The 12,652-nt window shown below is 35.8% G+C and overlaps 1 protein-coding gene across 2 annotated transcripts in view; it reads right to left on the bottom strand.

Moving 5' to 3' along the window:
- The window catches only part of LOC111059678 (cryptochrome-1), a 30,516-nt gene extending 18,383 nt beyond the window's left edge, over positions 1-12,133 (bottom strand). The window contains exons 1-5 of one of the 2 annotated variants that reach the window (XM_039439897.1): positions 11,750-12,133; positions 7,763-8,080; positions 6,311-6,419; positions 2,189-2,331; positions 1,057-1,241 (exon numbers count right to left, since the gene is read on the bottom strand). In XM_039439897.1, coding sequence (XP_039295831.1) covers positions 1,057-1,241; positions 2,189-2,331; positions 6,311-6,419; positions 7,763-8,070 — 745 coding nt within the window. In that variant the 5' untranslated portion in view covers positions 8,071-8,080; positions 11,750-12,133. Of the gene's footprint in view, positions 1-1,056; positions 1,242-2,188; positions 2,332-4,835; positions 4,974-6,310; positions 6,420-7,762; positions 8,081-11,749 lie in introns of those variants that run through there. The other variant, XM_039439898.1, reaches the window with a different exon arrangement.
- Between the last annotated feature and the right edge of the window lie 519 nt (positions 12,134-12,652).

The following is a 12,652-nucleotide window of genomic DNA, read 5'->3' on the forward strand; positions in this document are numbered from 1 at the left end:
AAATAACTATAGAACACTGAATGAACAACCTAACCTGATAAATATTATAATGACATAAGGTTGTGCAAAGGCTAAAAATAAACTTTTTACTCGTAATATTTTTCATTTTTTTTTATTTGTATTTCATCAAGCTATCAAAATGAAAAGGTTTCCTCAGGTAAGCATTTTTTTCTGATCATTACTTTTTGAGACATGAGCGCCTAAAGTTTAAATTTTTGGGACAGAACATTTCAAATTCGGTAAGAGATAAATCCATGAGATTTAGAGGATAGATTCTTCATGGTATTGTTGATCTAGTAAAACAAAATGTTTTGAAAATATCAATTTTTAAGATAGTTATTCAATTTACTAAAAATAACCAAAAATAACTTTTAGTTGAGTTATTTTTGGTAAATTGAATAACTTTTCCAAAAATTGATATTTTCGAAAAATTATTGTTGTTTTACTAAAGTGGGAGAGAAATTACTTTTAACACGGCTCTTTCTCGAAGACGGAGAGGTCCGATGCTCTATCCTCCACTAATCACTCCCACTACCTAGCAGCATTCTAACGCGTCGCGCCAACACTCCCCTCCAGCTATTGCCTGGCATTGTTCCAAAAATTGTTTACTGGCAGCAGGTATATTGGTATGTGTGATTACGGAGATGTGTTCATCACAAGAACGTAAAGCGAAATAACACGGCGCATCCAAATGTGCGCAGGATGTCTGTCTGTGTCTACGCTACAAACTGTGGAGGGAGAAATGAGTTTCTCCTCTTCATGTTAAAAGTAATATATCTCAGACTTTAGATTAACAATACCATGAAGAATCAATCCTCTAAATCTCATGGATTTATATCGTACCGAATTTGAAATGTTCTGTCGCAAAAATTCAAACTTCAGTCACTCATATCTCAAAAATTAATGGTCGGATAGAAAATGTTTTCCTGAGAAAACTTTTTCATTTTGATAGCTTGATGATATAGGCTACATATCGTAAAACTAAGAAAAATATCACGAGTAGAAAGTTTATTTTCATCCTTTGCAGAGCCTTAATGGAAGAATGGTGTGACTCACCAAGTTCCTCGAGAGAAGGCACACCAAACTTGTCGTCATGGTCTTCATTGATGGGGGTCACCGCCGTGGCAACCACCTTTGCGGTGACAGTGGGTTCAGCCTTGGGTGGCTCATCCAGTGACGCCACCACCGTCTGGAATTTGCGATACGTCAGCGGGGCTGTTCCGCCGTTCTTATCAATTATACTATAGAACAGCAGAAATAATCCAATTAACATACATCATTTCAATTCTATAATATTCGTATACCAACATATTCTATGGGTGTGATGTGTTCCCTATACAGTATATGATTATCATAAAACTCAAACGTATCTTCTATTAAGTGCAACATAGAATATACAAATATACATAATTCATAAAAAACCGTACAGTTGAAGTTGCATAAGAAGATTCCTATAGTGAGGTTCACGTTATAATGGCAGTGGAGAAAGATAGGAGAACAACGTTGCCGATCCGCGATCCTCACTGTCTTGTCAATGCCTTCTTGACGGTAGCTGATATAGGTTTATTGATGTAATATTAATTGTTCATTCTCGTTTAAAATAATCAATTATATTCTATTGAGCAAGAAATTATAGTTTTCGATAATTTAGTAATGAATTTTCATAATTAAGATGGAATATTTTGTTAATTATTAATTCTACATTGTTAAAAGCCGATCCGGCAACAGAGCAAAGCGAGAAAGAAATAGCACTATCCGCTTTGTTGAATGATAGACAAGGATAGCTATTCATTGCTAATCAAACACTGCAATTATAAAGTGGACCTCACTATAGTTTAAAAATTCTTCAAAAAAGAGATCATGGAAGAATAGGAACATGTTTTGAACAACCAAAAATCAACAAAAAATTCACGAAAAAGGTGAATTTTAACTCACCAGTAACATAGAGAAAAAATTATGCTATCTTTTTTTCTATGCCAGTAATTATCAAAATCAGTTATGTTGTAAGTATGACTACACGACAATGGTTCTAAAATAAGAATACAGCAACTTAATTAATTGTGTGACTACAAAACTGTGTACAAACTAAGTATGACTACAAAATGGACAATGATTCCAAAATAACGATAATTAAATAAGTGACTACACATTAGACAAAATGGCTACACAAAAATAATATTCAACTCACTCATCAAGTCTGTAGAGAGTATGCGAGACCCTGGACACGACAGTGATTCCCATTTCCTTGCAAATTGCCATCACGTTCTGGTCACGCACCCTTCCGAACGGCTCCGGGTCCTCCTCGAACGTCAGGTTTGTCGTTCCCCATTCCTGGCAACATAAATAATAATTTTATTCGACCAATGAACATACATTGTACAAAATATTGCAAAAAAACGTAACTGGTGTAGCAAATACCTTCGCATGCACAGTACATTGCATATCAAAGTCTAAATGAAGCCCCCAAGGTAATCCTGTATGGGGCCCTTCTTCATACCTTCACAATAAAAATCAAATAGAAGGGAAATAAAAAAGAATCAAATGATAGATAGACAACATTGGCACATCAAACAAACAACTGACAGAAAAGCGACGTCAATTCATACGCAACGTCTTAGAAAAGTAAAGTTATTTCATATGGATTTTGTTGATGGCGAGTCCCTTGTGATGGCAAGGTCACCTTCACCTGAATATGCAGAGTTGAGTCATATGTATGGGAACCCTTCAATGAATTGGAGACTGTTGAAGATATAATACTGTAACTTCCAGGATAAGTTATTGGTCGAATACTCCACCTTTTGACGTACAACTGAATTTCAACCCCTCATAAGGGGGTGACTAAGGGGTTGTAACTCAAATATTTTGAGTGTAAACACTCATTGTGTGATACATCATTCTAAATGCCTTTTCAAAACGAGAAAGATTGCATCAATAAAAATGTTCTATGATACTTTTACACAAAATGGCGGCTGATTGAAGTTTTAGTTTTTAAAGAGATGAGGGGTTGTAACTCAAATATTTTAAATGTAAACCCCCATTGAGTGATACATAATTTTAAAGGCCTTTTCAAAACGAGAAAGATGACATAAATAATAATAATAATAATAATAATAATAATAATAATAATAATAATAATAATAATACTTATAATCATTATTTAGCGAAAATCCTAAATAAATGCTGTAAATCATTCAATTATATATAAATTAAATCGTTAAATAATAATTATACATCAATTAGCATTTGAACAAATGCAATCTCTAATTTAATTCCATCTGTTTATAATAATATTTATTCGACCAATCAACATACATTGTACAAAATATTGCAAAAAAACGTAACTGGTGTAGCAAATACCTTCGCATTCACAGTACATTGTGATTGTATATCAAAGTCTAAATGAAGCCCCCAAGGTAATCCTGTATGGGGCCCTTCTTCATACCTTTACTCACAATAAAAATCAAATAAAAGGAAAATAAAAGAATCAAATTATATATAGGAAACATTGACACATCTAACAAACAACTGACAGAAAAGCGACGTCAATTCACACGCAACATCTTAGAAAATAAAAGTTATTTCATATGAATTTAGTTGATGGCGAGTCCCTTGTGATGGCAAGGTCACCTTCACCTGAATATGCAGAGTTGAGTCATATGTATGGGAACCCTTCAATGAATTGGAGACTGTTGAAGATATAATACTGTAGCTTCCAGGATAAGTTATTGGTCGAATACTCCACCTTTTGACGTACAACTGAATGTGAACACTTCATAAGGGAGTTACTTAAGGGTTGTAACTCAAATATTTTGAATGTAAACCCCCATTGAAAGATACATAATTTTAAAGGCCTTTTCAAAACGAGAAAGATGACATCAATAAAAATGTTCAATGATACTTTTATCCAAAATGACGGCTGATTGAACCTTATCAATTATTTATTTAAAAACTAAATCTTCAATCAGTCGCCATTTTGGATAAAAGTATTATAGAACATTTTTATTGATGTCATCTTTCTCGTTTTGAAAAGGCCTTTGAAATTATGTATCACACAAGGGGTATTACATTTAAAATATTCTAGTTACAACCCCTAAGTCACTCCCTTATGAGGGGTTGAAATTCAGTTGTACGTCAAAAGGTGGAGTAATCGACCAATAACTTATCCTAAAAGTTACAGTATTATATCTACAACAGTCTCCAATTTATTGAAGGGTTCCCATACATATGACTCACTCTGAATAGTCTTCTAAGCATAATAGAATAAAACAATCTTAAGAATAAGTTTGAATGTAAGTTAAGTATAAGTTTTCTCTGGTCTAATTTCAGCTGTCAACGACTATCATACTTCAGCCAACAAGAAAGTATTAGAAAATGTTTAATTAAATTTAACATAATCTGAAAAATTGACAGAGTTGTTGTTTTCTTTTGAATTGTTCAATATTATTGTATGCAGTATATTCACTTTAGTATTGTACTGTCTTTAGAGAGAAATTAAATTAATTATTTTATTGAATGGAAGATAAATTATTGGAAGTCTGTATACTTTCATTCACATTTTGAAATTCACAAAACCATCACAATTCATGAGGAAAGTCCATTTTCAATTCGCACCTTTGAAACATATTTATGCCAATATTTAGGGCTTCCAGAATATTCAAGTTTCAGATTTTGGGCTCAACAGGAAATGGGGTTTATAAGGATTTAACAATGAACATGCCCAGTCATCGAATTGAAGTCAATTGATAAAAGGGAATTTGCATTTCTAAATTACAGCAAAAAATAATCACCAATGAAATTAATGAAGAAATCCTCTCTAAATAAATGTATGAACTTACTTTAAATATTTTAGGAAGCACATCAGCTGGTTGTCCTCTGACAACAAAAAGTCGAGAGTTCAACTTTTTCAAACTATTGTCAAGATCTTCCAGGCATTGCAGCAGAAACCTGGAAAAATCATTAATATTAGAAGGTTTTTATACATTGAGACATAGAGAAACAATAGCGTAAGTAGATATCCCATGGTATAGGGCGGTTATGTCGCAACTTTTACTGTTATCTTAAGCCGATTACTGTCGATTTTTACTGTTTTGACCGGGTGAGAGTATATGAACGGCACAATATGAAAGACTGCCAGCGTCATAAAGCTTCACGGGAGAGAAATACGTGGACTATCGGCTTGAGATAACAGTAAAAGTTGCGACATAAACGGTCTATACCATGGGATATCTACTTACGCTATTGTTTCTCTATGATTGAGATGAAGTACATTGATATTTATCTGAGCTGAGCTGTGATTGTGCAGTCTCATACATGACTTTGAACAAGGTTCAACAATTTCACATATTAAATCTTTATGTTCGAAATTTTTATGGAAATTATCTGTTTTGCAATATGGTACTTGTGTAAGAAAAGGATATAGTTTAGTTTAGAAGAATCAACTAGTTCAGAGTCCTCTCTCTCTAGCACAAGGAGTATACATTCCCAACACCTCTACCCTCTATCACGTTATAATGGCAGTGGAGAAAGATAGCAGAATAAAAATGTTCAATGATACTTTTATCCAAAATGACGGCTGATTGAACCTTATCAATTATTATTTAAAAACTAAACCTTCAACCAGTCGCCATTTTGGATAAAAGTATTATAGAACATTTTTATTGATGTCATCTTTCTCGTTTTGAAAAGACCTTTGAAATTATGTATCACACAAGGGGTATTACATTTAAAATATTCGAGTTACAACCCCTAAGTCACCCCCTTTTGAGGGGTTGAAATTCAGTTGTACGTCATAAGGTGGAGTAATCGACCAATAACTTATCCTAAAAGTTACAGTATTATATCTACAACAGTCTCCAATTTATTGAAGGGTTCCCAAAAAAATTGAAAGAGTTGATGTTTTATTTTGAATTGTTCAACATTATTGTATGCAGTATATTGACTTTAGTATTGTACTGTCTTTAGAGAGAAATTAAATTAATCATTTTATTGAATGGAAGATAAAGTATTGGAAGTCTGTATACTTTCATTCACATTTTGAAATTCACAAAACCATCACAATCTATGAGGAAAGTCCATTTTCAATTCGCACCTTTGAAACATATGCCAATATTTAGGGCTTCCAGAATATCCAAGTTTCAGATTTGGGCTCAACGGGAAATGGAGTTTATACGGATTTAACAATGAGCATGCCCTGTTATTATCGAATTGAAGTCAATTGATAAAAGGGAATTTGCATTTCTAAATAACAGCAAAAAATAATCACCAATGAAATTAATGAAGAAATCCTCTCTAAATAAATGTATGAACTTACTTTAAAAATTTTAGGAAGCACATCAGCTGGTTGTCCTCTGACAACAAAAAGTCGAGAGTTCAACTTTTTCAAACTATTGTCAAGATCCTCCAGGCATTGCAGCAGAAACCTGGAAAAATCATTAATATTAGAAGGTTTTTATACATTGAGACGTAGAGAAACAATAGCGTAAGTAGATATCCCATGGTATAGGGCGGTTATGTCGCAAATTTTACTGTTATCTCAAGCCGATTACTGTCGATTTTTACTGTTTTGACCGGGTAAGAGTGTATGAACGGCACAATATGAAAGACTGCCAGCGTCATAAAGCTTCACGGGAGAGAAATACGTGGACTATCGGCTTGAGATAACAGTAAAAGTTGCGACATAAACGGTCTATACCATGGGATATCTACTTACGCTATTGTTTCTCTATGATTGAGATGAAGTACATTGATATTTATCTGAGCTGAGCTGTGATTGTGCAGTCTCATACATGACTTTCAACAAGGTTCAACAATTTCACATATTAAATCTTTATGTTCGAAATTTTTATGGAAATTATTTGTTTTGCAATATGGTACTTGTGTAAGGAAAGGATATAGTTTAGTCTAGAAGAATCAACTAGCTATAGAGAAGTCTCCGTTATAATGGCAGTGGAGAAAGATAGAAGAACAACATTGCCGATCCTCTGTCTTGTCAATGCCTTCTATAGACGGTAGCTGATACAGGTTTAATAATGTAAGTTTCCAAGTATTTTTAATCTATCAACCAGAAGCCTCCACGCTATTCATCAGACCAGCTATTCAATGAGTTTGACGTGATGGATCCAAGACAGCTTTACTCCAAGGAGATACTATGCAGATTACACAAGAACCCAACAACATTTCAAACCAGAAACCACAACCACAAAACCAGAAACAGGAATCTTCTCATCACCAGTGTTGCAAGGAAGACACTATACCAGAGACATTTAAATCATTTAGCACCAAAATTATATAATCTACTTCCTGCAAACTTCAAACATATTAATCATCCTCGTCTGTTCAAAACAATAGTACACAATTGGTTGATGAGCAAAGGAAGACAGGACATAGAAAACATTATTTCAAACAACTACTAACCACCTGACTTACTAAACACTAACTAATTAATAGTACGCACAAAAAAAAACAAAACCTACTCTAGAACATGGTACGCCATAGTGGAGTAGGTCAATTTTCACACAGTAAAAACTGAATAAGTAGAGGATACATTATAAGAGTTTTTGTAACTAACTATTGTATGTAATTGTAATTTATCTAACATCTTGTGTAATTGATGTTGTAGTTTTAGTTTTTTTTTGGGAAATAAACATTTATTTATTCATCTATGTCGTGTGTTCTAATTAATATTATAAAACTGTAAAGTGTTTTCTGTTGTGTTCAAAATAAATAAATATTTTCAAAAATTAGGAGATTTCTACAGACTCACCTCCACTTATTGATGCTGACATTGGATGCCCCAGTAAACCACGGGTCCAGAATGAAAATACACCTGAAAGTGGTAGCATTCCTCAGCCCCTCCCTAAGGCTGGGATTGTCGTGAAGACGCAAACCCTTCCTGAACCAGTGCACGGTATGCTTCTGTCCCCCTCCTCCCGCCTGTTTCTTGGTTCCTCCCACTCCTCCTCCTTCCTGCGGTATCCGCTGCATTCTGTTGTCTCCCACTCCTCTCCCTCCTCCCATCATGTCCTGACCCCGAGACCATCCGCATTGTGATGGAACCACCTCACCTGTCATTACACGCCACCTAAGAATAACAAACAGAGTTAGAAAGATAATAAGAGTATTGGTTGCAAATAGAGCATACTTCAGTAGCATGAAACTTTTGAAGAACAGGCTCATATGTAGAAACATGAAACTTGAAATATATGAGAACCTAATTCGACCTGTTGTAACGTACGGCTGTGAATCTTGGACGTTAACAAAAGAAGACAAAAACCATTTAGGCGTTTTTGAAAGGAAAATCCTAAGAAAGATTTATGGTCCAGTTAAAGAAGGAGAGGAGTGGAGGAGAAGAAATAATTCCGAGCTCGAGGCATTGATAAAAGGCCGAAATATTGTAAAATTTATAAAGGCACAGCGGCTTAGATGGTTTGGACATATCTGTAGAATTAACGAAAGCAGAATGCCTAAAATAATATTCAAGGAGAGGCTACATCCAAGAAGAAAGATAGGAAGGCCGAGAATAAGGTGGGAAGATGAAGTGAGAGCAGATCTCAAAAAAATGGGATATAGAGGATGGAGACAATTAACAGAGGACCGAGAAGCGTGGAGAGCTGTAGTGGAGGCGGCCAATGCTCATATTGGGCTGCAGTGCTAAAAAAATTAAAGATAGTTGTTGATAGGCCTAGTTTGGTTGGAAGATAATAATATTGAATAATATGAAATAATGGAAGAGAGATAATGAGCAAAATAATATTAAAAATGGTTTTCAGAAATATTAGGTGCATGTTTCGCTTCGTGCATGTCAGGCGATTTATATGCCAATATTGGAGTAGTATTCAACTGTTTATGCAGATGACGTGATCATAACAGGACGGAACTGACAGAGATATATGAAAAGCTGGAAATGAGGCAAAAGAAGTAGGCCTGGAAATTAATTTGCAGAAAACCAAAGTAATGGTTATGTACAGGAGGCCAGTGAATGATGGAACACAAATACAGTTTTCAGGTAGAACCTTTGAGAAAGTGAAATCATTCATTATTTAGGCACCCTAATAACAGATGAGAATAATGTAGCTGAAGAAGTGGATGCTGGGATAATGTCCGGAAATAAAGTGTATTTCGCCCTGCAGAATATCCTCTAGTCCATGAATGAGTCAAAAGAAGCCAACATAAAAATTTACACAACAACTTCAAGACCAATAGTGACATATGGGGCCGAAGCTTGGATATTGACTAGAAGAGAAGACGGTCTGCTACAGAGATGGGAAAGAAAGATTTTAAGAAGAATTTTTGGAGCAATCACGGAAAATGAAATATGGAGGATAAGAACAAACGAGGAACTAGGAAGATTGTGCGAGGTGACCAGTATTTTATCTGTTGTGAAAAGTATGAGGCTGAGATGGGCTGGTCATGTATGCAGAATGCCGGAAGGGAGAGTGCCAAAAGGGAAACCCGGAGGAAGAAGACTACAAGGAAGACCAAGAAAGCGGTGGGTTGACGATGTGGAGGAGGTTTTGCGAAGACTGGATGTAAGAAGATGGAGAAGAACAGCAGAATGTCGAAAGGGGTGGAAGGATGTAATTGTGAAGGCTAAGGCTTTACATGGGCTGTAGTGCCAATAATGATGATGATTCAACTGTTTCAACAGCTTTGTCATTAAATATAGAAATATCATGTATTGTGCATTGTGGAGCAAGACGACATTTTAACAGGTGGCCATCTGACTGGATATCACCGCATTCGCAGTGCGGATCGTCAATTTGCCTCCAGGTTGTGCAGTTTTCTCTTGTACAGGCACAATCAGCTCTGAGGCGGTTCAGAGTCTTCCATTTGCCATATGTCAGCTCTGCTCCTGATGGCAGTTGCTCCTGAAGCTCAATGCCAGTGACATCTGTACTTCCCTGCCACAGCTGAATCCTTTCCTGGGCGGCATGTGAAGGGAATTTATTGGAGTGAGTCAAATTGAAAGCATAGTTCACCAGCTCATCAAACATCGAAGGAAAGATATTTTGACGAGACGAGTAACAAGTAAGTAACATTGAAAGTCTTCTGTGAATCACAGAGCAAAAGAGAAGTGGAGATGATGTTGGTAGGAGGAAGTACCTATTTAAGGAAAGTCATTGAATAGGGTCTATTCAGCGGGGGCTGCTGATGTCCTGAGACTGCAAAAGAGGGCTGTAAGAATTTTAACAGGCAGCGACCATCTTGCCCACTGTAAGCCCATCTTTGCTCGCCTTGGTGTGCTGACGGTCTTCAACCATTACATGCTCCTGTGCTTGGTGTATGTCAAGAGGATACAGCATACTCTGGCTGCCCGTAGTGACGTTCGCAACCACAAAACCAGGCACCGCGAGCTGCTGGATGTCCCCAGGAGACGTCTCCACCGTTCACAGGCCAGCTATAGAGTTTCTGCACTGAAATGGTGTGAAGCAGTTCGATGAGGCCGCCTTCAAGAGAGCCGTCAGGAAGCTGCTTTGTGATAAATCATATTATAGCGTAAATGCATTTTTGATTGATGATCTGTACTTTTTTCAAAAAGTGATCATTGTTTTACCTGCCATCTGAATAGTTTTTGTGTTATTGTGTATATTGAAATCGAACTCTATGACGCCATCGATCCCACAAATGTGGGTAATGGATGAAGCAGAAGATATGTAAAGTGGAGAGAATTAGTAGGAGGAACATAAAAATTGATAATAAAGAGGGGGGCACTTTAGTTGATATTGATTAAAAGTTGCAAGAAAAATGTATATGATGTTATGAAACTGAGGAATAAAAAATTTAATGAACTAGACATAATGAAAAACATTGTTTACTATACCCTGACAGCCGGAAACCACATCCCTGCCAATTGAAGAGCAGAATAGTAATAGGTGATTGGGTAGAAATAGAAAGTAGGCTACCAAGAAATTGAAAAACATGAGATGACCGGCGGTATTGAACATTTCTGAAAGTAGGTCTGATAAAAATATGGAAGTGCCAGATACTAATTTAAAGTTGGTTACAGTATTAAAAAATTAGGAACTACATAGCTATGATGATTTATTAATAGACCCAATTCCACAAAGTCAGAATAAATTGATAAAAAATTAAATACGTTAGGCTAAATGTATCTGAAGTGATCTGACTGACTTGGATCTTGTGACAGTTTTTAGCTCGCATCTGAAAAATTGTTGAGCCTCTGATATATTTATGTAGAGCAGTCTCAATTTTGACATACGGTACTGTTTTCAAGTATCCCGGACCGGAGACTTTACGTGTTTATCCAAAACACTGGATAGGCCATAGGAAAATATGTTATCGGCCGAAAATATAATCCGCTGCCACTGCATGGCATATAATTTACAAGGCCAGCGTTGAAACCACTTGATTATAACCACTGATAAATTTGAATTAATAGGCCTACAGTTATAATACTGACAACAAAGCAGATAAGCTTTGGTGAGTTAACCATTTAGCAAAACATAAATATTATTAGTATCAGCAGCTAGCCTACCACCGTACAAGGTTGATGTTTGCAATAGATTTCAAAACAGAGAACCAATAATCTCAAATAAATAATATTATAAAGCTCTAATAAAACCTTGAATCCCAGATTGAATTGAGTTAGAAAAATTAGATTATAAAGATAAATTTTGATAGCTGTCAAATAAATTTTTCTATTGACTAGAATCTCATCCCACCGGGCAAAGTAGTTTGGAAACTTCAAACTAACCTCTATAATAGCCTACCATAATTTTACAATACTTACGTTATTTCAAGAAAGACATCATTATTTCATTGTGATCACTACAACAATATTTTTCACACACCATTATTTGAAACAAGTTGATATCCAGTGACACTGAGTGATATGATTAGCAAACGTGATAACTGAGAAAATCGTTCACAATCTACAGCGGCGCACTTTCTGAATAAACTGACAGTTCACGAGAGGTTATGATCACTTCTACTGTAACTAATAGTAGATTTAGGAAGGGATTATAACATTTGCCATTAGCAAATTCAAATTAAACTGGAATGAATTAATTCTTATTGGAACGCACAAAGACTTGAACAAAACACCATTACCAGCCAGCAGACATTTCCAGACACACACATTAGAAGCAACGTGACTTATGACGTCACAGAGGCAGCGGCAAGGCAAAATCACGTGGGCTGCGAACTCACGTTGCCGGCGACGTGGTTTGAAACTGCGGTTCATTTTTGTAGGGAGATGGTGGGAGAAAATAATACTTCGATTTGACAGCACAAACAAAGTGGAACGCGTATTATGTAATAGTTCAGCCGAGACTGGGCCTTGAAACGAAATTAAATAACATAAGATTGTGCAGTAGTAGGTTGCTTCCTAGTTGTAAAACATTCATTCATTCTGGTGCGTTCTTTGTATTTGTAGAGACACCAGTCCCATTATTTACTAAACGCCCAAAGAACCTTCACTCTGGAATTTCAAAACGTGACATGGTTGAATCCTAAAATAGATTCTGCTATATTATTATGAGAATGCAGTACCTCTATACAGAAATGTGTTAGGTAGGTACCGGTACTTTATAGACCTATGTCTCTTGAAAGTGATACTTCCCAAGGCCTCTATTATGTTTAAGGGGAATCCTGGTTTTTGGATTAGAGTATAATACTCTGGAACATATTATTA

This window comes from Nilaparvata lugens, chromosome 13 (assembly GCF_014356525.2).
Source record: "Nilaparvata lugens isolate BPH chromosome 13, ASM1435652v1, whole genome shotgun sequence".
Lineage (NCBI taxonomy): Eukaryota > Metazoa > Arthropoda > Insecta > Hemiptera > Delphacidae > Nilaparvata > Nilaparvata lugens.